The sequence below is a fragment of the Coturnix japonica genome, chromosome 1 (genome assembly GCF_054131305.1).
Source record: "Coturnix japonica strain WE chromosome 1, WE-NBRP24, whole genome shotgun sequence".
NCBI lineage: Eukaryota > Metazoa > Chordata > Aves > Galliformes > Phasianidae > Coturnix > Coturnix japonica.
The window spans coordinates 71,251,016-71,274,283 of record NC_140663.1 but is presented as its reverse complement, the minus strand read 5'-3'; the positions used below and the strand labels follow the sequence as shown (position 1 = coordinate 71,274,283).

At 48.5% G+C, this 23,268-nt stretch overlaps 3 protein-coding genes across 3 annotated transcripts; 1 reads left to right on the top strand and 2 right to left on the bottom strand.

Moving 5' to 3' along the window:
* Positions 1 to 1,675: 1,675 nt before the first annotated feature.
* Positions 1,676 to 3,091, bottom strand: RBP5 (retinol binding protein 5). Its single transcript, XM_015872611.2, has 4 exons — positions 2,937 to 3,091; positions 2,547 to 2,725; positions 2,103 to 2,204; positions 1,676 to 1,819 (listed from the first exon to the last, which is right to left on the bottom strand). The coding sequence occupies exons 1-4, from the start codon at positions 3,007 to 3,009 to the stop codon at positions 1,766 to 1,768; spliced, it is 408 nt and encodes a 135-aa protein (XP_015728097.1). The 5' UTR covers positions 3,010 to 3,091; the 3' UTR covers positions 1,676 to 1,765.
* A 251-nt stretch (positions 3,092 to 3,342) lies between these two features.
* Positions 3,343 to 16,422, top strand: CLSTN3 (calsyntenin 3). Its single transcript, XM_015872572.2, has 18 exons — positions 3,343 to 3,483; positions 5,810 to 5,932; positions 6,861 to 7,056; positions 7,525 to 7,733; positions 8,044 to 8,193; positions 8,971 to 9,156; positions 9,314 to 9,583; positions 9,803 to 9,915; positions 9,995 to 10,157; positions 11,001 to 11,057; positions 11,812 to 11,969; positions 12,152 to 12,300; positions 12,381 to 12,607; positions 13,832 to 14,002; positions 14,564 to 14,709; positions 14,831 to 14,966; positions 15,388 to 15,605; positions 15,690 to 16,422. Exons 1-18 carry the CDS (start codon positions 3,399 to 3,401, stop codon positions 15,858 to 15,860), a joined length of 2,928 nt encoding a protein of 975 aa, XP_015728058.2. The 5' UTR covers positions 3,343 to 3,398; the 3' UTR covers positions 15,861 to 16,422.
* Positions 16,228 to 22,528, bottom strand: LOC107318580 (solute carrier family 25 member 33-like). The gene is made up of 7 exons (XM_015872584.3): positions 22,276 to 22,528; positions 20,022 to 20,198; positions 19,495 to 19,572; positions 19,088 to 19,188; positions 18,436 to 18,502; positions 17,973 to 18,256; positions 16,228 to 17,873 (listed from the first exon to the last, which is right to left on the bottom strand). Exons 1-7 carry the CDS (start codon positions 22,458 to 22,460, stop codon positions 17,674 to 17,676), a joined length of 1,092 nt encoding a protein of 363 aa, XP_015728070.2. The 5' UTR covers positions 22,461 to 22,528; the 3' UTR covers positions 16,228 to 17,673.
* Positions 22,529 to 23,268: the final 740 nt, after the last annotated feature.

The following is a 23,268-nucleotide window of genomic DNA, read 5'->3' as shown; positions in this document are numbered from 1 at the left end:
TGAGAGACAACGAAAGGGAAAGGCGAGTATTTCACTGAAGGAGAGAAGGTCCCTGGGCACGCAACTGAGTTTAGAAACCTCCCCTCCAACACCCTATCTGAAAGTTCCAAATGAACCTTGCTGTTTGCAAACCTTTAACTAAGTCACCGCATTTGATTGTGTCAAATTGGCTAATGGTCGAGTGCTGATTAAATACTACTTAGAATCATGCAATCTAACCTTGTAATTTATCCCACAACTACTAATAAATCCCAAATAGCTGCTAAAACTAGAATTGTGTAAAACCCAATTGGCAGCACGTTAACACCGAGCTGTTTTAGCTGGGCGCTTTACCTTCAAACCTTGGCTATTATGTGGACAGTTGGTGTGTCAGTGTAAGGGGCTGTCATGGTTAACCACTTGAAGGCAATATCTGTCTACCAGAACATAGGTCAGAAAGGTAAAGTTAAGAAAGTGCAGCAGCTTTTGGTGCAGAGCCTGATATAAGGCGATCATACAACCTGGAAGATCTGGACATGGTGAAGCAAGCTCGATGTTGAGGATCAGAATCAACTCTGAGAAAGGCTCCTTGTACAGAATAGTGGGATGAGGGCAACAATTCAATCAGCTCCTCAGCTGCTGTCAGTTGAAACCCTGGATCTTACAACCTCACAGTACAACAGAGGTAATGTAGAGGCTATTGATAGACGGAATAATGGCTCATAGAAGTCTACATGGAGCAGCCAAATGATGTCTTGGATGGCTTGGTTATGATTGCCCAGTGTGTTTCATTACATCCCAACCAGTCGCACCCTTGCACTGTGGATACTGACAGGATCCCATTCTGCACATCCCATATGGAGTCCTCACTGAAGGACACCTCTGTCTTTGTCCATCCTTTCCAGGGACCTCATGTCCCTAGGTTCTGTCCCTTGGTCTCTGACTGTAGAGGGAAGCTATGACAGTAAAGGGAAGATAGTAAAGCTAGGTGGAGTGCAGGAGCTAAAGGCAGTGTGTTTTTTTTACACCTGGAGGACAGACAGAGCCTCCTTCTCTCTGTGGGCTTTCCCAGGAGTGCAGTGAATATGAACTACAAAGGACTTCCTACCTCAGTCCAACCCTTGGATTTCACACAAAAATCCTTGACATCGAAGAATCATTTCTGTGCTAGAACTTGAAGATTTTGGGATCCTGAAAAAAATGTGATGTCTGCAAGCAACAGGAGCTGGGAGCTTGCACTGGTGGTTTCAGAAGAGGCAGCCCCAGCTATCCTTGCTGACTCAGGACTCCAAATTCTGCCTTCCAGAGGTAGCTGAGAGACTGTGCTTGGGGCTGCTACAGTGTGGGGAGGCAGGAGAAGAGAACAACATAGACCAGTGAGGGGCCTGTCCAGGCTCAGCTGTGGCAAGTGGGTGCCTATGTGCAACTCGCTGCTGTGTGGGGTGGCTGGATGGCCTCCGCCTCACCTCACTCTCTCCCACCCAGCTCTTATTCTGAAAGGAGCCGCCATGCACACAGCAGCCCATCTTCCTCCCTGCCTCGGCCCACCCAGGACACACTCCGGCCATCCCCTCTCCCCGCCTCTCCCTTCTTGGGGCCTGGCCTGCCATGACCCGACCACAGCACCCTGGGAGGCCTTCTTCCATCCTGCCGCATAGCGAGGCATAAGAAAACACGCTGTTACAGGGAGCCTGGCTCGCTGCCATCGAGTTTGCTTCTTTAATCTGGGGCAGATCACACTGGAGAGTGGGGCCCCAGGTTGGGCATCTGTGCCAGCAGTCAGCGGTCACTTCACTTTCTGGAAGACCTGAACACAGACCTCGTCTTCAACCGTCATGCGCTGCGGAAAGGAGGAGAAAGAGGAATTCAGGCTGCAGCTCCATGTCTTCCAGCTGAGTTTTGGCAGGTCATCCTGAGGGTGGAAAGGGCTGCGGCTGCTGTTGCATAAATTTAACTTTTGAACTCTGGCGGCGGATGTTTATGAGAAGTGGCCATTGCTCCTGAGGAGCTGGGGTGAAGACTGAGAGGAGCTGGAAGGAGGCTGCTCAGGTTCACTAACAGCACACAGCACTCGGCTGTGCCCCCCACCACCCACCAGCCAAGCTGCACGGGCCCTTCCTCACCAGGTGCAGCAGGTCTCCCTCCAGCCAGTGCCGCCAGCCACGGTTCCTCTTCTCCCCGAGCTGCTCACATACCAGCTGGTCGCCCTCCCAAAAAACAGTCGTCTGAAAAACAAGCAGAGGGGAAGACGTGGGCCCAACAAAAGCAACACAGCTTTCCAGTGATGACACTGAGCGTTCCTGTTGTATTTTCAAGTGTGGTCCCCAATATGGTTGAATTCCCTTGGAGGGCTCCTTGGGACTTTTTGTCAAGATCTAGTTCCCTTCTGGATCCCAAAGCTCCAGGTCTGGCTGTGTGTTGCTTACTCCCCTTGCTGGGAGCAGTTCACTTACAGACTCCATATCCCCAGCTCTGGGCTGGACTCTCACCTTACTGGTGAACTAAAAGCCAGGCAAGTCCCTGAAGTTCTAGTTCATTCATTACCTAGCCCCGTTGGGGATCCTCACCTGGCACTTGCGCCCATCTACGGGTCCCAGGTCTTCCTCAAACTGGACCCCCAGGTCAAAATCCATGACATAATCCCGCAGGGAGGTGATTGTGCGGATGACCATGTGGTCTCCCGTGTGGATGATCTCTTTGTCAGGCTTCAGCAGGCAGACCACCTTGCGCAGGACCACGTTGATATCTGGAGGATGAAATGGAGGGAAAACGGGTGGGCTGCTCTCTGCTCTGGGTAGGGGGCTCCAGCTCCAGGGATGCCTCCTCTCCCCCTCCCACCCAAAGCCATAGTCTCAGCTGGAATGACCAAAGCCCCTTCCTCCCCTTGCCAGGTCCCGCGGGCTGACATCTTTGGAGACGTAAAGGAGTTAAGAGGGAAGGAGGAGGGGGGGAGTTACCCAACGCGCGAAGATAATTGTCCATATTCTCCTGGGAGACGAAGCGGTAATAGCCGCTGAGGTTGGGCACCATCCCGACACGGAGCACGCGGCTGGTGGCTGCGAGGAGCGGGGAAGCGCTGCCCGGCGCGGTGCGGAGCGGAGCGGGGCGGGCCGGCCGAGCAGCGGGCTCCTCGCCGAACTAAGAGTCCCGCCGGGCCCGCCCCGCTCCGCTCCGCTCCGGCACCTCCGGCTCGGGGCGGGCGAGCAGCGACACACCCCCGCGCTCCGCCCGCCTCCCGCCCGCAGCAGGAGCCGCCGCTCCCGCAGCCCCGGCCCGTGACGTCATGCTGCAGTGGCGGGGCGGGGCCGCGCCGGAGCCTCCGAGCCGCCGAGCGAGGGCGTGGGCCGGGCCGGGCCCGCCGCTGTCCAGCACCGCCGGGCGGGACGGGAGCAGCAGCCGCAGCCGCCGCCGCCGCCGCTATGGGAGGCCGTCGGCCCCGCGCTGCCGTCCTGCTGCCGCTGCTGTGCCTATGGGCCGCGCTGCCCGGCGGCTGCCCCAACAAAGGTGAGCCTTTGATTTAACATCCCCTTCTCATTTGCCCCCTTTCCACCCGCTCGGCTCGCTTTGTGACAGCTCTTGCCGTGTGCGTTCAGCTCTTCTCCCGTAGCACGCCGAGAGGGAGTGTGTTGCACCTCCACAGAGTCACATCCCCCATCTCCATCTTTTCATTCCAGCCCATGCGTCTAGAATATGTCAGTAGGAAACGATACAGCGGCTACGTGTTATCTGTGCAGGTGGCTTATATAAAACAGTGCTTTATAGGAAAAAAAATAAAAAGAAGAAAAAAAGAAAAAGGAAAAAGAAAGACCAAACCCAAATGCTGCAGCTCCAGCACGTTGCATGCAGATGTTCTCAGAACACACAAAGTGAAGGGGAAAGATGTAGGTTACTAGAGCTGGGGCTGCAGCCACGGGCACAAGAGATCCATTTGCATGGATCCAGGGGAAGATAAGCATCTGTTGGGGTGGGAGAACCCGAAACGTGCAAGGGCTGCAGGGGCCATCGGGGATGCGGCAGCTTGGTGTGCTTGCTGTGCTTGGGGAGGGGTGGGGGCTACAAGCAGGGTGCAGCACGATGCTCTGTGTGTGCCGGTACAAGCAGGGGCATTTATTTGTGCTGCTCTGGTGCTGCTGGGACCAGTTGTAAAGCCAGGCCCCTCATGGTCTGTATTTTCTCTCTTTGTGAATTTACACTCCGAAACACGTACACGTCCTTGGCAACCGATTTCAGCTTTACAGGAGTTTTCTTGAAGACGGTATGAGTCTGCATCCTATAAATAACCCCCAAATGTATCTCTAATCCCCAAGAAATCATTTTCTAAGAAATCAAATTGGTGATTCCCAAGGTGCAGGTGGATGCAGCAGAAAAGATTTCTTTCTCACCCACCAGCTCGTTACCCCAGCAACGGGGCGTATTTAGCATTGGTAGTTATGGGTTCCTACCACATCAGAGAGGTGTGCAGTCTGGGACTGACACAGTAGGATGTGGCGAGGGCAATGGAGGGATGGGGCAAAACACGGATTGTTGTACACAGGGAGGATTCCTCCTGCATACTGAGCAAGGTGGATATTTTTCTGGATTTCCTACGCAGCGCTTTATAATCTTAATCGATACGGTGGAAGAGAAATGCCAGCCCACACCTGGCTGGGTCTGCCTGCTCTGCCTACTGGTGCATCCCCACTCAGACTGCTGTTCCACCACTGGCCCACCCAGCTCCAGCAGCACCCCTAGGTGCTGAAGTACAGAAAAGGCAATAAATCACAGGGGATGTTGTCCCTCTTGAGTCGACACAACCGCCATGGTGGTGTGTGCTGCAGAGGATGAATTCACATATTGGAAGTAGTGCCCTTGAGGGGAGAGTCTCTGTATCCTGCTCTCTACCAGCTCTGAGCCATGCTGTGTGCACAGTGTCGCTTGGTTGTAATAAATCTTGCTCTCCAGAGGGTGGGAGAGGGGGGGGATTATCTGGGAATGGGGTTTGTAACTAGGACGCGTAATATAATCTCTGAGGCCCATTTGGCAGGGAGTGGGCATGGGGGAGGGGTTCTTCATTTATAACGATTTTACTTCTCTCCCCTCCGCCCTTTCCCTCCTTTATTTCTCCTTTTCCCTGCCCTGGAGCCTATGTGATAAAGATTAATTTGCTATTTCTGGGCCTGTGACATTTTTCAGAGCCTCCGGCTGGCTGCTGCCTCCATGCCAAGCCTGGCTGGGCTACAGCCAATGGAACAGCAAGGAGGGGCCAAAGGAATATGGTGCCCACCATGGAGTGGGGAAGGAGAAAGCAAGGGGCTCAGCAATTTGTTTTACATGCGGGGTGGCTGACTGGATGTGTAGCTGGGGGCACACGTGTGGATCCTTGCCCTTGTACAGAGGGTGGAAGACTTGAATGATAATGGATGAATGCAGCTCTTGTCTTCCGGGGACACCCCAAGGGAAGATGTCTCCTGGATCCTTTACTTACGACTTCAGTGATCTAAAGTATTTAGCATTTGGGATCTCTCTCCAGAATCAGAATACTTGTCCCTCTTGATTTCATTTTTTTTATACTATCCCAGCTTCCATGGTACACAAATATCCCTCTACATGCTTCTAACAAGAGAGTACTGAGGAGCTGAGAAGGAACATGATGTTTCTACCAGGAGAGGTAGAATAGAATGGAAGAAATATGGTTTCCTCTTCCCAGTCTCTCTTAGCCTTTATTCTAAAGATGAAGGTGGGGAGGGGTGGTTGCTAAATGCTGCTGCGTGATACTCTGCTTTTTTCTACTGAGCCTATCAGTTTGGCTAATACTTTCCCATCCTCAATCCCTTACCCAAACTCACCTCAGCAAATAAGCACAAACCCTGGATTGAAGCTGAATATCAGGGCATCGTCATGGAGAATGACAACACAGTCCTGCTCAACCCGCCGCTGTTTGCACTGGACAAAGATGCTCCTCTGCGCTATGCAGGTAGGTTGGTGCCAGCTCTGGGGAGGTTGGGATCAGGAAGAGATCTCCAGGGAGGCAGAGGCAGGAATACATTTATCCCCATACTAGTTTCTGTTTAGGAAATGATTGCCTCTAAACCTTGTTCTAGAGAAGGTCCCTGGTGTAGTCTGCAGACAATTTGGGCATAGCTTGATTTAGGATCCTCTGAGCTATTTCCCTTATAAGAGGAACTGAGGGTGGAGCCAGCTACTTTTTGACGCAATTCTGCTATTTTCAAAGATCACATGCACAGCTCTGTGTCTGTGAGGTCTGAAGGAAGCTGCTAGGGCACACTTCTAGGGCTGTTCCACATCCCTCACCAGAAGCACAAGTCCCTGAAAGCACAGATGATGCTTTGATGCTTTTTTGAGGTTTGTATTCCTAGCACTTGCTTAGACTGTGCCTCAGGTGCTGCACTTCTGCAACCTCCAACAGCCCCAGGGAGAGGAAAAGGGGTCCTGTGGGCCAGGATTTAGGTGATCTTATCTGTAACTCCCAAAGGAAATGTACGTATCCTGTGTGGGATGGATGAGACATCATGGAGCTTCGTGTTTTGGATGTCTGTTTGAAATGCACAACCTGCTTTGCCTTCCTGTGGGATGGAGAGGCAAACTAAGCAATGCTTGGATGTAGAGCTCTAACACGTACAGTTTTAACCTGTAACCTCCAGCTTTTCTTGGTGCTGGGCGAGACTTCTCATGGGGATGGTCTCCGGTAGAGGGCAATCTAAACCATTATTGGCTGTAAACTGATAGGGGAAATTCATAGTGAATCAGAACGGCTCCAAAATGAGAGGTGATAATGAGGGAGAAAGGAGAGTGTAAGTGAGAAAGGAATAAAACATGGCAGTGGGAAGTAAGGAGGCATATTGTACTCTACTCAGTCCTCTTCATTCTCCTCTTCCTTCCAGGTGAGATCTGTGGCTTCAGGATACATGGGGCAGGGGTGCCCTTCGAAGCTGTGATACTGGATAAAGCTACAGGTGAGGGGCTGATCCGAGCCAAGGAACCAGTGGATTGTGAAGCACATAAGGAGCACACATTCACCATCCAAGCTTATGACTGTGGAGAAGGACCTGATGGAGCCAACACTAAAAAATCACACAAGTAAGTAGCTGCATGTTACAAAACGTCATCTGTCACAGAAGTGCAAATGAAGAACACAGTGGGAGCTCTTCCTGTTGCCATAATTATTATTCTCTAGTCTTGATGCTATAACTCAGCATGTGAATAAGACTCAAACAAAATGGTGATGGTCCTGTTCACTAGGTGAGTCACACGAGTTAATACACCAGAAGCAAGGGCTGCTTGCCTGCTGAGTCTGGTGATGCCTTACATTGCTGTACATAGGGAAAAGATCCAGGTTACATTAACACCCTTTTTCTCTGGGATGGAAAACCACCATGCAAGCTTTTGTATGTGAGCACCGCTGTTTTGAAACCCCAATCTTTTTACATGTTCTTGCCTTTGATATCTTGAAGTCAGTCTGATACACAAAGTTACTTACTCTAAAATCTATGTGGTGTATGGCTCCTAATCAGCTAATCAGTTCTTATTGATGTTTCTCTGCCGCAGGGCCACAGTGCATGTTCGAGTCAATGATGTGAATGAGTTTGCTCCTGTCTTTGTGGAAAAGTTGTACCGTGTGGCAGTGACCGAGGGAAAGCTGTATGACCGCATCTTGCGTGTGGAGGCCATTGATGGAGACTGCTCACCACAGTACAGCCAGATCTGTTACTACGAGATCCTGACCCCCAATATTCCCTTCCTGATTGACAATGATGGTAAGAATCTAAGCCTACCACGAGTGCACTTCCCCTTTTGTGCTTTGCTCTCTCACTTCCAATCCCGTTTGCTGGCAGAGCTGGGGGATACGTGTGCTTTGGTTCCTCTAGCACTTCTAATCTCTCTGTCCTTGTGCAGAGACACAGCAGCCATTTTGTGGGATGCTACTGCATATTACAGAGTGGCACTGTGGGAGAACTCAGCCTCTTTTTGGATGTTTCTATAGCTGATAAAAAGCAGAGTTGTTTTTAGAAGCAAAGTGTATGAGGAGACTTTCTTCTCCATTGATTTATGTATTTTGCTAACCAGGAAACATTGAAAACACGGAGAAACTTCAGTACAGTGCAGATCGTCTCTACAAATTCACAGTAACAGCCTATGACTGTGGAAAAAAGCGGGCATCTGATGATGCTGAAGTGGAAATCCAGGTGAAACCCACCTGCAAGCCCAGCTGGCAGGGTATGAAACTTCCAGACACAGTCGTGTCTTCCCTTTATGTCAATCAACTCAGTCCTACTTATTCAAAATATTTGTATGTATGTATATAAATTTGTATACACATGTATGGTTACATTCTGACACCAAACCAGTGACTGCATCTAAGGTATCACAAAGCTACTAGAAGGCAGTTCTAACAGAGGAAAATTATTCCCTAGATTACTGTGAACTTTTTCATATTTGATAAGGGTCATAAATTGTATTCATAGAATCACAGAGTAACAGAATGGCTTGGGTTGGGAGATCATCTAGGTTCCAATACCCCTGCCACAGGCTGGACTGTCCCCACTAGATCAGGCTGCTCAGGAGCCTGTCTAACCTGGCTTTAAACATCACCAGGAATGGGGCAGATGTGGATTGCTTTGGGGGCTGCTCATCTTGAGGACTTTGCTTTTTCCAGAGGTGCTGTGTGTTTACAAATTGATTTACATCAGTAGAATTAAGGAGAACTCAACACAGCTAAATATCTACTCAGCCTTATAAAGAGAGGTTGAAAATCAAGAGAGGGATGCTGCATTGACACTAGCTATAGAAGATGAGAATGTGGACTATCTGTGCTTTCAGGAAGTTTTCCCTTGCACTGATGCCAGTTGTGTAAAGTTGATTTTCAATGCTGAAAGGCCCAAAAATCTCTTTGTTTATGGGCTGGTATATAGATGCCGCTTCTGTGCACCAAGTTTTCTGGCATTGGGTCCTTGGCAGGACCTAACCCGTCTCTCTCTCACGCTTCTCCGCTAGGCTGGAACAAGAGGATTGAGTACACACCAGGTGCAGGCAGCCTCGCTCTGTTTCCCACCATTCACCTGGAGACCTGTGATGAGCCCCTGTGGAATATTCAGGCCATGGTGGAGCTGCAGACAAACCATGTGGCTAAGGGCTGTGACCGGGATAACTACTCTGAGAAATCACTACGCAAACTCTGTGGTGAATTGATTCTTTCCTACCCATTTCCCTGAAGGGATTTAGAGCAATATCCCTTCCTCTCTCTGGGATATTACAAGACCTGTACCACCCTTTTCTTCTGTGCCCCAGTCCCCAGACTTTTGTGCTCCTGACTTCTGACTCCCTCTGTTCTTGGTAGGTGCTGCCTCAGGAGAGATTGACTTGCTGCCTGTGCCTAGCCCCACAGCCAACTGGACTGCACGGCTCTCAGTGCACTACAGCCAGGACAGCAGCCTCATCTACTGGTTCAACGGCAGCCAGGCTGCCCAAGTACCCGTCATGAATGGGCTGAATGCCCACGAGGGGCTGAGTGACCACTTCACCCTGTCTGTGTGGATGAAACATGCTGTGGTGCCCAGCAAGGGCAGGCGGGAAGAGGAGACAGTGATCTGCAGTACAGTGCAGAGCGGTGAGACACTTTCCCTGGGGAGGTGACACTGACTTGTTAGAAAGCATGGTCCCTGCAGGTGGAAATCCCCATGTCCCAGAGCAGGGCCCTCCTCATAGCTTCTTCTGGAAGCATTCAAACCCACTGAGTGCTGAGTTCCAGTCATGGTATTTTTGGGGTCCGGATAGTAAGGGTGCTTTTAAGTGTGATGCATAATGCCTTGCGTTTGTCCCCTGGCAGAGGATGGCTACTCGCATTACACTCTGTCTGTGCATGGCTGCCGAATTGCTTTCCTCTACTGGCCATTGCTGGAGAGTGCAAGACCTGTGAAGTTCCTCTGGAAGCTTGAGCAGGTGAGGAAGCGTTAACCTCCTTCCAGTGTTATCTCTGTTCCTTCCCCTTGCTCACCCCTTCTTCTGCTCTCTGCCACAGGTCTGTGATGATGAATGGCACCATTATGCCCTCAACCTTGAGTTTCCAACTGTCACACTCTACGTGGATGGTGTATCTTATGACCCTGCTCTCATCCATGACAATGGCCTCATTCATCCCCCACGGCCAGAACCCTCACTCATGATTGGAGCCTGCTGGGCCGGTGAGTGCTCACTCCCTGAGCCTTGCTCTTCTCGTACAGGCAAATGGAAGTGAAGAGAAAGCCAGAAGAGGTGAAAAATAGACAGCAAGTCTATCACTAAATCATGCAAAATACATCACAGCCATCTTTTCTCCTTGGCACCAAAACCATTGTGGTTCCTTCCCTCTATATGAACTAAGCCATAATACTATGCTGTGATAGTAATAGCTTGGTTTTGAGTGTCAATGGCAGCTGCCTGTGCATCAGTAGTAGAACATGTGATTGTTAACTAGAGTTCATGCAGTGGAGAGCTGAAACTCTAGACATCATTCTGGTGATGGCCTTTCTATCAAAGCTCTTCACCAAAGAACTGGGATATTATTTATGCTGCTGAGTGTATTGATGGTGATTTGTGTGTTGTGAGGTTCTATACAGAGAAGTTACAATCCATTCTGTACAGAAGTGGATTGGAGGATAAAGATCAGATTGGGAACATTGTTAGGCCACTACTAGATTAAAACTGGTTCTATGCCTGAGTTTCAAAGGGATGCTCAGAACATGGCAAGGACTGTGCTCCATAAATGGAAATCACTTAATTCCTAGGATAGATTGTTGGGAAAGGAGGAAAAATAAACCCTATACTTTCTTCTTGTATTAGATACAGTCTCATCAATCCCTTCCTGAAAGGGACACCACTCTGTCATCTGTGGAATGCTATCTCTAGGGCTGAAGGGTGCACTGCTTTGCATGAGTCCAGAGCTGTTCCTTTGTCTAGTGCTGGCTGATGCAGACACTTATGTAGTTACCTCCCTGATCCTGTAACTGTCCTCCTCCGATGTGTAATTGCTTGTTCTCCTTTTGCAGAGGAGAAAAACAAGGAGAAAATCAAAGGAAATGAGAATTCCACTGATACCGTACGAGGTAGGGAAAAGGAAGAGGGTGATTCTCTTCTCTTCACTGTGCATGACTATATCACTTCTTGCATGGTGCCTTCCTCATGCAGCTCCTTGATCTTGTCCATCCACCTCCCACCATCTTGGGAGGAAATCCCTTATTTTCTGGCAGATTGATCCTTGATACCTTGATGTTGGTAGAGCATGAAAATACTGGTAGGACTACATCCTGCTTTGAGAGATAGAGTATGCTTTTCATGTGGAGAAAGTGTCCTCATGTCTGGTCATTAAAGCTGGTCTCTGAAGAACACAGTAGCCATTGGAGACATCAGGAGATGTCACCTCATCCCTAACTATCTGTGGAACATACAGTTGGTTTAAAAGCCCTCAGCAGGAGTGAGAAGGGGACAAGAAATTGTTCCCTGGCATTCAGCGCTGTGGCAGAAACTTCTCTATGCTACCTACCCTATCACTACCCTGGTCTTTCTGTTGGTCTTTCCTCCATCTGAAATTAAGAAAATATATCATCTGCAGTATCTTTTTTTTATCTTTTTGTTATCTTTGCTTTTCCATGTCCTGTGCACCCCTCTGTTCTCTCCTACCTCTCCTAACATCTGTATGTACCTCACACTGTTGCTTTCGTTGTCTTTGCTCTTCCATGTTCCATTCACCCCTCCGTCTCTGTCTACCTTAGCAACTGTGCGTCCCTCACATTTTTCTGTTGTCTTTGTTTTCTTCCTCACCATGTCTCTCACACCCTCCACGTCCCATGTTTCCCTCAGGAGATCCTCTGTTGATACACCACTACTTCCATGGTTACTTGGCTGGCTTCACTGTGCGCCCTGGTAGCTTGGAGAGCCGGGAGGTTATTGAATGCCTGTATGCCTGCCGTGAGGGGCTTGATTACAGTGACTTCGACAGTCTGGGCAAAGGGATGAAGGTATGCCCATCTGCCCAACTTGCATGGGTCTCTTCCACTCTCCTCCCTAGCCTTGCTTCCCTGGACTTTGCCTGCTCTGCCACCTCAGATAGCTCCCTGCCTTTCTCCTTTGTGTCTGTTTTAGCCTAGGGTGTTGACGTTTGCTAAGAAATCCCGAGTATTTTCTTCTTGTTCACCTGTAGGTTCATGTGAACCCCTCTCAGTCCTTGCTCACTTTGGAGGGTGATGATGTGGAAACTTTCAACCATGCTATCCAGCATGTGGCTTACATGAATTCACTGCGCTTTGCTACTCCTGGAGTCCGGCCGCTCAGGCTCACTACTACTGTCAAGTGAGTAGATAAAGCAGCACTTCTGTCTAGGTTGGTGGAAACTTGGGCTAATTCTGATGCTTTCTGTTTCTCTCCCTCAGGTGTTTCAGTGAAGAATCATGTGTCTCCATTCCTGATGTGGAAGGTTATGTTGTCGTGCTACAGCCTGACGCTCCCCAGATCCTGTTGAGTGGCACTGCCCACTTTGCTCATCCTGCATCAGACTTTGAGGCTCCTGATGGAGTTCCCCTTTTCCCCAACCTGCAGATCACCTGCTCTATTTCTCACCAGGTGGAGGCCAAGAAGGATGAGAATTGGCATGGTACTGGTGAGTAGAGTACAGGGAGGAGTAGAGACAAAATAGAAAGACCTGCAAGCTGCTATTCTGCAGAGGAAGTAGAGCTCATAGTTGTACTCGAAACGGGAGAGAGTTTACAAATACAGAAGCAAGACATTGTCTGTTAATATGTAGGCTAATCAGTTCTTATCCCTTTCTGCTCCTCCCTGTACTTTTTCAATCCATCCAATTTCCTTGCCTCATTCTCTTCTCCTTTTCCTGTGCTACTCATTCCTAATCCCCTTGACATTTTACCTACATTTCCCTTTATTGAACCCATCACCAGATGTCCTTCCTGGCTGTTCTCTCTCCACTCCTGCACTTTTTCCCACTTCCCTTATTTCTTGTCCCTTCCCAAACTATACAAGAAAGGGTCAGGGTGGGTATTAGGAAAAGGTTCTTCACTGAGGGGGTGGTTGGGCACTGGAACAGCCTCCCCAGGGCAGTGGTCATGGCCTCAAGCCTGTCAGCATTAAAGAGGCATTTGGGCAATGCTTGTAGATAATATAGTTCAACAATTAGTTTACTCTCTGTAGAGTCAGGAGTTGGAACTGATGACTCTGGTGAGTCCCTTCCAGCTCAGGATATTCTGTGTTTCTGTGATCTCTTTCTGCATCACTTGTTCCTATGAATTCCCCAGTTAGTTTCCTTACGCCTTGATTATCTTTTCCCTCAGTTCCCTCCCTCATATTACTTCTCTACGCTACATGCTCCACATCCTTTCACTTAAATTGTATCTCCTCTGCTAACAGGATATTTTTGCTCATAGTTTGATGATTAGCAGCTTTAGCTTCTTGATGTAGAGAAGGTTGGTCTCTGCCCTGCTGAAAGCAATTAGTCTTCAAAACAGCAGTTGTGAGGAGAGAAAGCTTTCAAAAGCACTCAAGATCTGGGAATATATGGTACAATTGCTCATAGTTTTAACACTGCCATTGCCAACAGTCCTTACAGCTGTGTTACCATGAGCCAGTCCCATAACAGTATGCTGATCTACAATATAAGACTTTCTCATGTGCATAAATAAAGTAATTAGGACCAGAGGGGACTCATCCAACAAGTAAATAGACCAATGGTGATTTTACTCAAGGTAAGTGCTAGCCAGAGAAAGAGAAGCCATTCCTTATAAGTTCTTTTAAGTGAGTATCACTCTCATGCCTGCCTTTGTTCATGGCTGACTGGTTTTGTGGCCCTGTCTTCTTTCCCTTGGCCTCTCAGTGACAGACACACGTATGTCAGATGAGATTGTACACAACCTGGATGGCTGCGAGATCTCATTGGTAGGAGATGACTTGGACCCAGAGAGGGAATATCTGCTCTTGGATGGGGCATTACTGCAACAGCGGGGCCTGGAGCTCGTAAACACCTCTGCCTACCTCACTATCACAGGTATGTCCTCTCCTTGGCTGCAGCTGTCTATTTATGCCCCTTTCACTGTCTATCAGGCATCACTGGGGGGACACTTAACCCAATGTGTTGGTGTACTTTGTGAGACAACCATTCGCTGAACTCCTGGCTTTTGAAGTCCCAGGCTGTTTCCTTTAGGAAGCCTACTCTTCCAGAACACAGTGCTAGGACATGGTGTCTGAGCTCTGCTTCAGGCTTGTATCACACTTCCTCCTTACTTACCCCCATTTCCCATAGGGTCTTATGTTCTTAGATGCCAGTAGTATTTTGCACGGCATACTAGGAGAATGCATATCCCCCAGGTTGTGAACTGATGTGTTGCTTATATACACTACAGAATTTAACAGACACCTTCCCTTCCACGTGCCTTAGCACTGCAAACTGGGCTTTCACCACAGACAGCTCCATTTCTGGTCCTTTCCAATATTTGGCTGGGTTTATGAACCCAGCCTTGGATTATTCTGTAGCTCCTAGTTGTGATGCCAAATGATTTTTAAGTAGGAGCTCTTTGATACCGCTCCAATTCTCTCTTCTTGGACTCAGGGGTAGAGAGCATTGCAGTTTACGAGGAAATACTACGCCAGGTCTCATACCACATCAACCGTGGCGCTGCTCTTTATGAGAGGAAGTTCCACCTGTCCTGCACGGAGATGAATGGACGTTATTCCAGCAATGAGTTTTCTGTTGAGGTACAAAATCAATGCATGCACACATGGGTGTTTATGCATGCACTATGAACAGAAATGCATCCAGTGTAGACTATCACAGTGAACACAGGGCTGAATATTTCTCTCTCTGGTCTTTCTGCAGATGAACGTCCTCCACAGCATGAACCAAGCTGCTCATCCTAACCATATGCTGAATTCTCAGCAGTTTATACACCGAGGCCATCATTTACCCCCAGAGCTATCTGGCCACAGCTTGGCAAGCACCCATAACAACCCTAGTATGTAACGCGCCTTTTGGTTTTGTTCTCTTAGGTTGGGATGTTTATTTTCTGATACTCTGTTAAAACTTTGAGCAGGGGATTCCTTTCAGCCTCCATACATGAGTTTCATTGAGTTCTTACACTGTTGTCTCACCCTTCATTAGAAAATGGTCTGCATTATGGGTCAAACCCTGCCTTAGAGCTTAATGCAACAATCCCCCTCCTCTGGAATTTTGCTTTCTTGATACAGCAACAGTCTGAAATCTCTTAACTGAGAAGGTCTAATAGGAACAACTGTAAGCTGGTAGTATTTCATTTGTGCATCTTTTTTCCAGAAAAGGGGGTTATCTGAGGAGTCAGGGTGGGTGTGGGTCAGGTCAGAAACATATTTATGTGAGACTGTAAACACACGTTCTCCTTTTTCTTTTTTCCTCCAAAGTGGTCCCCAGTGCAGCCACTGTCATCATTGTGGTGTGCGTGGGCTTCCTGGCGCTCCTGGTGATCCTGGGCATCCTGCGCATCCACTCACTGCACCGACAGGGAATGGGGCAAGAAGTCCCTGGGGGTGCCACAGAGGGACACGCAGGTACCGGCAGCAAAGAGAGCGACTTGTTCTGGGACGACTCAGCCCTCACCATCATAGTGAACCCCATGGAGGTGAGGAGTAGTCACAGGAACCTGGGCTGGGGGGTACAGCTGGGCTGCCAGAACCTTTCTCTTATGATAGTCTTGTCTCTCCAGTCCTACCAGGGCTGCCAGGAGAGGGCTGCAGAAAACTGTGAGGGCAGAGCAGGTAAGGACATGGAAGAAGATGATGACAGCAGTGATTTGGAGACACCTGACTCCCCAGACAGCAATGACATGGAAGATCGGCACATCACTGGCAAAAATGACAGTGCTCACCGCTATTAGCAGCTTTAAAACATCTGTCCAATGGATCCTCTGAAACATACGACTGGGAGGAGGAGGTGTCTTTACCTTCCTTTTTCTCCCCACCTTGTACATGTTCTCCCTCGTGTCATTTTTGCTTCCCACGTTCCTTCGTCTTCTGCCATTCTCATTGTGGACATTCCCTATGATTGACCCCCCCCATTTGGCTCTCTAGAGGCACATATTTGGGCACTTGCACATGACCGTGGCACAGATCAAACTATGATGAGGAAGGAGGAGCTAGGAAAGAACAGAAACGTGGAAAGAGGAGCCGGCCCTATGGCTCAGAGCGGGGTCTCTCACAACCCCTCCCCAGATATTATATATATATATATATATATATATTGTATATTTTTTCAATGTTGTTGAGGTTTATTCTCATTTCATGCAAAACAAAACAAACAAACGAACAAAAATCCCCTCAACCAGAACACTGCAGCTTGTGCCACTTTGTAAAGTTGCCGATACTCCTGAACTAAACGAATGATGGTAAGAAGGATGAGGAAGCAAAGTGGATTTTAAAATAAATGGATTTCAAATAAAAGGTTCAGGGCTTCTGCAGTTTTTCCACTCTAAATTGTGAAAATCTGTGTAGCCACTAATATAAGACTGGTGGTTGTCCTGACCATGTATTTATCAATGTTATTGCCTTATCTTGGGGATGTGTTGTTTTAATTGCTCCATCTCTTCCTCTTACCCTTTTGAGACTCAAAATATTTGCTTTGAAAAGACAACATGGCTTTTCTCAGTATACCGGGATATGAACCCACAGAGGAGCACAGAAGGCATCCCATCCCATTACCACAGGCAAACATAACATATGCAGGAAAGTCTTGATTGCAGATAAACAGAAAGGCTTGCATCAACAGCAACAGGCTAAATGCTCAGCTTCATCCACCTTTTTACATGATCCACTTTCTTTACAAGCATAGAAGAGTGCATTTCACATCAGGGACTTCAGCTTATAGCAGGACAGCCCCAGCACTTGTGAGGGAAGTAGGTGTTCTCCTCCTTCTGCTACTCAGGAAAGGAGGGGACACAAAAAGATCAGGCATGGACAAGACAGGGCTGTGAGGATAGTAGCATAAGTTATCAGGGTAGTGCTTCATAGCAAGTTGTGTTTCTTCCCTTGAGCCATTCGCTCCAACTCTTCAGATCCAGCAGGAGGAAAGGAAGCTGCCAACTGCCTGTCTCTTCCTCAGGCAATGGCTGCAACATGTTGAGGACCCACAGGAAGATTCTGCAATAAGATGTCTGCTGGTAACCAAGGTTGAGGAATCCTCAAGGGCAGGAGGACATCACAACAGATAAAGAGTGAAAGAGCTCCCCCTAAGGATATGAAAGGTCTCAGCATAAGGTCTCTGCTTGCTGCAATGTTCTCAAGATGTCTGAACCCTATTATGTGTATTTGTGCCCACATTTGGTTGTTACTGGGTCCAGATGGTGCAGGGATGCTGAGGCTCAAGTATGCGTATGCTTTCTCCTTCATCTCTTTTCCAGTAAGTCTCACGTCTTTGTCTTGTATAGGGAGCTAAGAGCAGGCACTGTCAAACCAGTGCCCTGACATTTTGAAGCACTGGAAGTATTCAAGTCTCCAGAAAGAAGAAAGGCAACACTGCACACACCGGAGCAAAAAAAATATGGATGAAATACTCTTGTGTCCTGAGAACGCTATGCTTGACCAGCCCCAGTGTATAACAAAAAGCATCACCTCTTGGACCATGAAAAAAGACCAAGTCTATGGGCTATGGGACTGTCATCTCTCTAGCCACCTCAGCCAAGTGCTACAGTGTGCTTATAAGGTAGGAGGTGCCAAACGTACAATTAGTTCATAGGTAGCCATCATGATGGCTGTGTTGGGGATCTGGCGGATCAAGTGGGCCAGGAGCCCTCGGTATAAAGCCAAGGGTCCCTCTTCATGGACTATAAGCTGCAGAGTCTGTATAAAGGAACGATACCGTGACCCTTCTTCTCGCAACCGCGTTCGAATTACCTCTGGAGAGACAAGAAGGGAAACTATATTAGCAGAATGATCTCACAGGCACGGCATCTTCTGTCAAGTGGAGCAAAAGGAAGGGGAACAGATTCACTCACCGTGTGGATATGCAATGCATGAGGCACATGTTTTGGAGACAGCAGCAGCTCCCATTAGTCCAAAAAAGTCACGGCTGTTTGCCGAAAGTGTGAATGGTGTCGAAAGGGAATGATGGCCATTTCTCAGATGCTGTTTCAGCTCTTCATAGATGACAAAGTGTATGATGGTCTCCGACACTCCAGCATAGGAGGCTGTGATTCCACGGTAAAATCCGTGAAGGCCCTCAGTCCTGTACACATGCATGGCACACTGGAGGGCATTACTGCCCAACTCTCCCTTCACCCTGTAAAGGCAAAAGTGAGGAGTGAAGGCGAGAATGACATACTGCTCCACTGACCAAAATACAGTTCTGAACACAGCTGGATGACTCTTCCCCAGTGTGCTCTGAAGATTTCTGTTCTGATGAGCCAACCCCATACCCAAACCAGTCCTGAGTGGTTCTGCACAGCTCATCTGCCTTACCTGGCTTCCAGCTGCATCCTGGTTTTCACCAACCAGATGGGGTTGGTGAGTGAGGCAGAGGCAATGCCTGGAGAACAGAAAAGGAACAGAACAATGAGCACCAGGACCTCACTGACAGTTTGGGAAAAGCTGCTGATCTGTCAGCTCCTTGAATTCTGCCTGGAAAGCTGCATTACTTTACAATTTGAGAGTGACCTTGAGCTCCCACAGGAGATGAGACAACTAGATAGCAGACTACCTGACTTCCCTTTTCTTCCCTCACCCTGAAGATAACTAGCAACTCTACCTTCCACATAACCCTGCTACAGTAGACAGGAAACAAGAAACTTGCAAGAATTAAAGAATGTTAGAGATGTTTTGTTTAAGATCTCAATAGACACGATCCTGTGAAGTGTGCACACTACATGCTACATTCTCCCCACACACACATGAATGAAGCTCTTTTCCTGACAGCAGCAGGAGTGGAAAATACTAGATCTATGAACTGAAGAAGCAAGCCTAAGATGAAGAATGAGAAAACACTTTAATTGCTGCTCCAAATGTGGGGAAACAAAGCTTCAGAAGGCAGCATCAATGCTGAAAAGGCTGAAACCTGCTTACACTCATAAGCAGAAGGACTGCTTAGCTCTGGTTTGAGAAAGAAGAGGCTCACCTGCACAGGCTGCTGATAGCATGTGTACTTTCTTGGACTCTGGCACAAGGACAGTATTGAGCCTTTCCTTCACACCAGAATAGGCAGCAAAATATATAGCCCTGGTTGGAAAGAAATGCAGTAGAGGTTACAGCTCACATACAAGAAGCACTGCTGTAGTGCATCAGTCCAAACTTTATTCTCAGCACAAGTTTGTCTAATGTGACATTAGATACTACCTATACTCAGCGCACAGCAGTCATCCTACAGCTATGACCAAAAGGTCCCAGAAATGCTTGTATGAAGGGGAGGGGCTCTGTGGCACAATGGGACTATTCTGTTTACTTTCAGAATGTGAAGCAATGGCTGTCATGGAAGTCCTTTAAGAAGTGAACAGCATAGGATATTCTTGAGGAATTGGAACTCACCGGGAAGGGGCAACCCCAACAAGGTTTGGGCCCAGACCTCGGAACAGGGATCGTACGCCTTCCTTCTCAAGAATGGTCCTATAGAAGGAAATAAACAAATCAGCAGGAGAATGAAGCTGGAGGGTCTCCTGTTCCTCCCTCTTCTTTCTTCAGTGATCTTGCTGTATCCCCTTCTCATCTCCACTGTTACCATCTTCTGCCTTGATCTCCTTTTCTCTTCTTAGTCATTTATTCCTATTTTTCCTAACATCATCACTCTGAGTCTGATCAATCTTCCAGCTGCAATGCTTATCACAGATCCAAGAGCTGCCTTGCAGACTCAGCACTCAAAGCACAGATCAGCTACGAGGAGCAGATATATCTGTGCTCTGATGAAACTTATCATTGCACTTGCTGTTTCCAGAGCTTCAACCCAAACACTGCTTTCATCTCTCCACCCGATGGCCAAACTTTCACTGTTGTTAACACACACACACACACACACACACACACACACACACACACACACACTACCCTGCCCTACTCACCTGAGCAACTTGAGCACCCCAGGGGCTGGTGGGGTTGGGTTCATCAGCCTCACACTCATCCCTGGCAGCTGTACCTCAGAGAGACAGAGAGGCCGCAATGCCAGCTGAGATGACTGCAGACGTGTCTTCACCACTTCCAGGGGACAGGTCAGGATGGCTCCAGCTGTGCCACCACATCTGGAAGATAACACTATAAGTAAGGGTGACCTCCATATAGGAACAGGGCAATAATTACAACCTTGCTTTTCCACTGCCTCTCCCTTCTAGGCTACATCCCCCCAGCCTGCGTCACACATGACCCCCGGCTCTCTGATATTGATCAATGTAGTAATGGCTTCTCTTGGGTCATCTCCTGGCAGCATCGCACTGAAACCATTTGAGACAAACAGTCCCAAGTCCACAGGGACTCAGCTCAAAGTTGCTGATCTTTGCAGTCAGAATTTCCCAGAGTAAACAGTTCTGCTGCCCGGCCTCCATGCAATGTCTTTGGCTGACATCACCAGGCACTCTGCTTGTCCCCGCCAAAGCAGACAATGGCAGCACATAACTTTCCCACCCCTCTGCCTGCATATGTCTTTCAACCCAAAATTCACTTAGCTCCACGTTTTCAAGGCCTGTAAGCAGGATCTGTATTTTTTGCCAGCAGCCCAACTCGTTTAATGAAAGAGGATCCCAACCTTAATCAGATAGAAGTTCTTTTGGGAACTTAAGTACCATCAATTGCTAACTCTGAAAAGACAATGCATCCTCTCCTCCCCTTTCTGCCACTCAGGGACAAATCAGAACCAAAGAAGTATTATGTTCAGTTCTCAGCTTCTCCCCATTCAGACCCTTCCACTGACAGCTTTGCTCTTCTCGAAGGTGTTCAGTACCTGAAAGGCCGTTCTGAGCTGAATTTGCACAGAATAGCCATGCATGACTTGAGTGCTACAGCCAGACAAGGGGCTGGATATCTACTGTAATAAAGTCCAAGGGTTAAAGATCTGGCTGCTGAATTGGTTCAAAGACAAGTTTTATGCAGCTAACAGTGCCAACAACTAGTTACATCACTCCATTACACCAGTGCTGCCTTGCCAAGACCTTTGCAGATCTAAGCAGTGGCGTAACTTGCAGAGCAGCTGATCAGCACCAACCTTCTACAGCAGCTGCAAGTGGTAGGAGGCTGGGATCAGGTGAAACGAAAGCGCTTAGCTAAGGCTCAGAAGAAAACCCAAAGCAATGAGTGTTCTGGCTCTAGTCCTCTGGATGAACAGAGTCAATCAAGCATGGAAACCAAGACAGCCTATTTAACTACCCAAGAGTCACACGACTTTTACAGAAGCCATGTTGATTCTTCTGCATTCCTGCAGGGGTCCAACAGTCTTATTCTACACCACAGTTTGTTGCTCAAAACTAGAAGAAATCTTAACTATGTCTCATCATACACGTGATGATACAGCTGCTCAATGCATTAAAAACACAGGTTTCCAAAATTCTTCTGTTACGGAAGAAACGGAAAGTGAAGCATTTTCATCACACAGAGTTGAACTGTTCATCAGCATAATGCTAACAAAGGCAAAAAAAAATGAAATCTAGTAGGAACAAAGCCATAACCAAGGGTATTAAAAAGAGCTGGCTGAGGAGACTTAATGCCCCCAGTTTTAAAAATTTAATACATGTTAGAGGACAGGAGATCCATACTTGCCTAGGAGAGAGTTCTGATGTCTACCAGGATTCAAAATACAATTATATTTGTAACTTATGCTGGTAAAGTTATACGGTTATATAACCTGAGATTCATACCAGCAAAGAAGTATAGCATCATACCACTACAGACTTAAAAGACTTATCAAACCTTATTTTGGATAGCTGAAAATGGTGATAACTTGAAGACTAATCTCCATCTATACCAGGATTCTGTCCATAATAACTGCTGCCTATAGAAGAGAAGAAACACTCTCCTGAAGAACACTCTCCCAGCCTTTAGAAATTTCCAGGTCCTAGATTTCCTCAGCCAGATGTGTTACATCACATTCGATAACGGCTTTAAGCTGGCAGAGGGTACATTTAGGATGGATAAGAGGAAGAAATTCTTTACTGTGAGGGTGGTGAGATGCTGGAGCAGGTTGTGGAGGGGTTGTGGACGGGTTGTGGGTGCCCCCTCCCTGGAAGCATTCAAGGCCAGGCTGGATGGGGCTGTGAGCAGCCCGGTTTAAAGGCAGGTGTCCCTCCCTATAGCAGGGGGGCCGTGTGCCGGCCGCAAAGGACCACTCACCCTCCGGCGAACAGGTGCAGTAGGGTGCTGTGCTGTGCCATGGTACGGCGCTCCGTCGGAAGGCTCCGCTGCTCTGCGGGCATGGCTGGGATCCGCCACCGGCAGCCCGAGGGAGAGGCCTGGCCCGCCCGCCCTACACTCGCATTGGCTCCCCGGGCGGAGGCGGGCAGCCCGGAAGGCCGCATGTGGGGCGGGTCGATGGGGCTGGGGTTGCTCCAGATCCCCGTGCTAAGCTACACCCACGGCTCGTGGGCTGTGGGCGGTAGGGCTGTGTGTGCTGCTGATGCTTGTAACTGTGGGCCGAATCCAGGTGTCCTGGATCCCACCCCTTGCAACAGTGATATACGTTACCCACTGTAGAATAACATCACAGTGACACAAGAGCCAGGCTGGCAGATGTCTGTACAGGAGGCATCCTTGGGGTATTTCAGCCACCAGTGAGCCACAGAACCAAAGGAAGATGTAATCTAAAGTGAAGCTCCACAAACGTCATTGGTGTGGGTCCAATGACCCACACGTCTAGGGATAGGGAGGTGATTGTCCCTCTCTACTCTGCTCTTGTGAGGCCCCATCTGCAGTACTGTGTCCAGGTGTGGAGCCCTCTGTACAAAAAAGATATAGAGATTTTGGAAAGGGTCCAGAGGAGGGACACGAAGATGATCAGGGGACTGGAGCACCTCCCCTATGAGGACAGGCTGAGGGAGTTGGGTTTGTTCAGCCTGGAGAAAAAAAGGCTGCGGGGTGACCTCATTGCAGCCTTTCAGTACCTGAAGGGAACTTACACCCAGGAGGGGAGTAAACTCTTGGAAAGGGCTGATAATAGCAGGACATGGGGAAATGGTTTTAAGTTAAAAGAGGGAAGATTTAGGTTGGATGTTAGGGGGAAGTTCTTCACTAGGAGAGTGGTTAGGCCCTGGAACAGGCTGCCCAGTGAGGTTGTGGATGCCCCATCCTTGGAGGTGTTCAAGACCAGGTTGGACGGCGCCCTGGGCA

Bases quoted from the DNA above. Each gene is read 5' to 3' on its own strand.
- RBP5 (XM_015872611.2), bottom strand. From the start codon at position 3,009: ATGGTGCCCAACCTCAGCGGCTATTACCGCTTCGTCTCCCAGGAGAAT. The intron at 2,205-2,546 runs GTGAGGATCCCC...CTTGTTTTTCAG, and splicing joins TAGATGGGCGCAAGTGCCAG to ACGACTGTTTTTTGGGAGGG. The intron at 1,820-2,102 runs GTGAGGAAGGGC...TCCTTTCCGCAG, and splicing joins AGGGAGACCTGCTGCACCTG to CGCATGACGGTTGAAGACGA.
- CLSTN3 (XM_015872572.2), top strand. From the start codon at position 3,399: ATGGGAGGCCGTCGGCCCCGCGCTGCCGTCCTGCTGCCGCTGCTGTGC. The intron at 12,608-13,831 runs GTGAGTAGAGTA...TTGGCCTCTCAG, and splicing joins TGAGAATTGGCATGGTACTG to TGACAGACACACGTATGTCA. The intron at 15,606-15,689 runs GTGAGGAGTAGT...TTGTCTCTCCAG, and splicing joins TCATAGTGAACCCCATGGAG to TCCTACCAGGGCTGCCAGGA.
- LOC107318580 (XM_015872584.3), bottom strand. From the start codon at position 22,460: ATGCGGCCTTCCGGGCTGCCCGCCTCCGCCCGGGGAGCCAATGCGAGT. The intron at 18,503-19,087 runs GTGAGCCTCTTC...TCTGTTCTCCAG, and splicing joins GCTATCAGCAGCCTGTGCAG to GCATTGCCTCTGCCTCACTC. The intron at 17,874-17,972 runs GTGAGTGAATCT...TTGTCTCTCCAG, and splicing joins ATGCATTGCATATCCACACG to AGGTAATTCGAACGCGGTTG.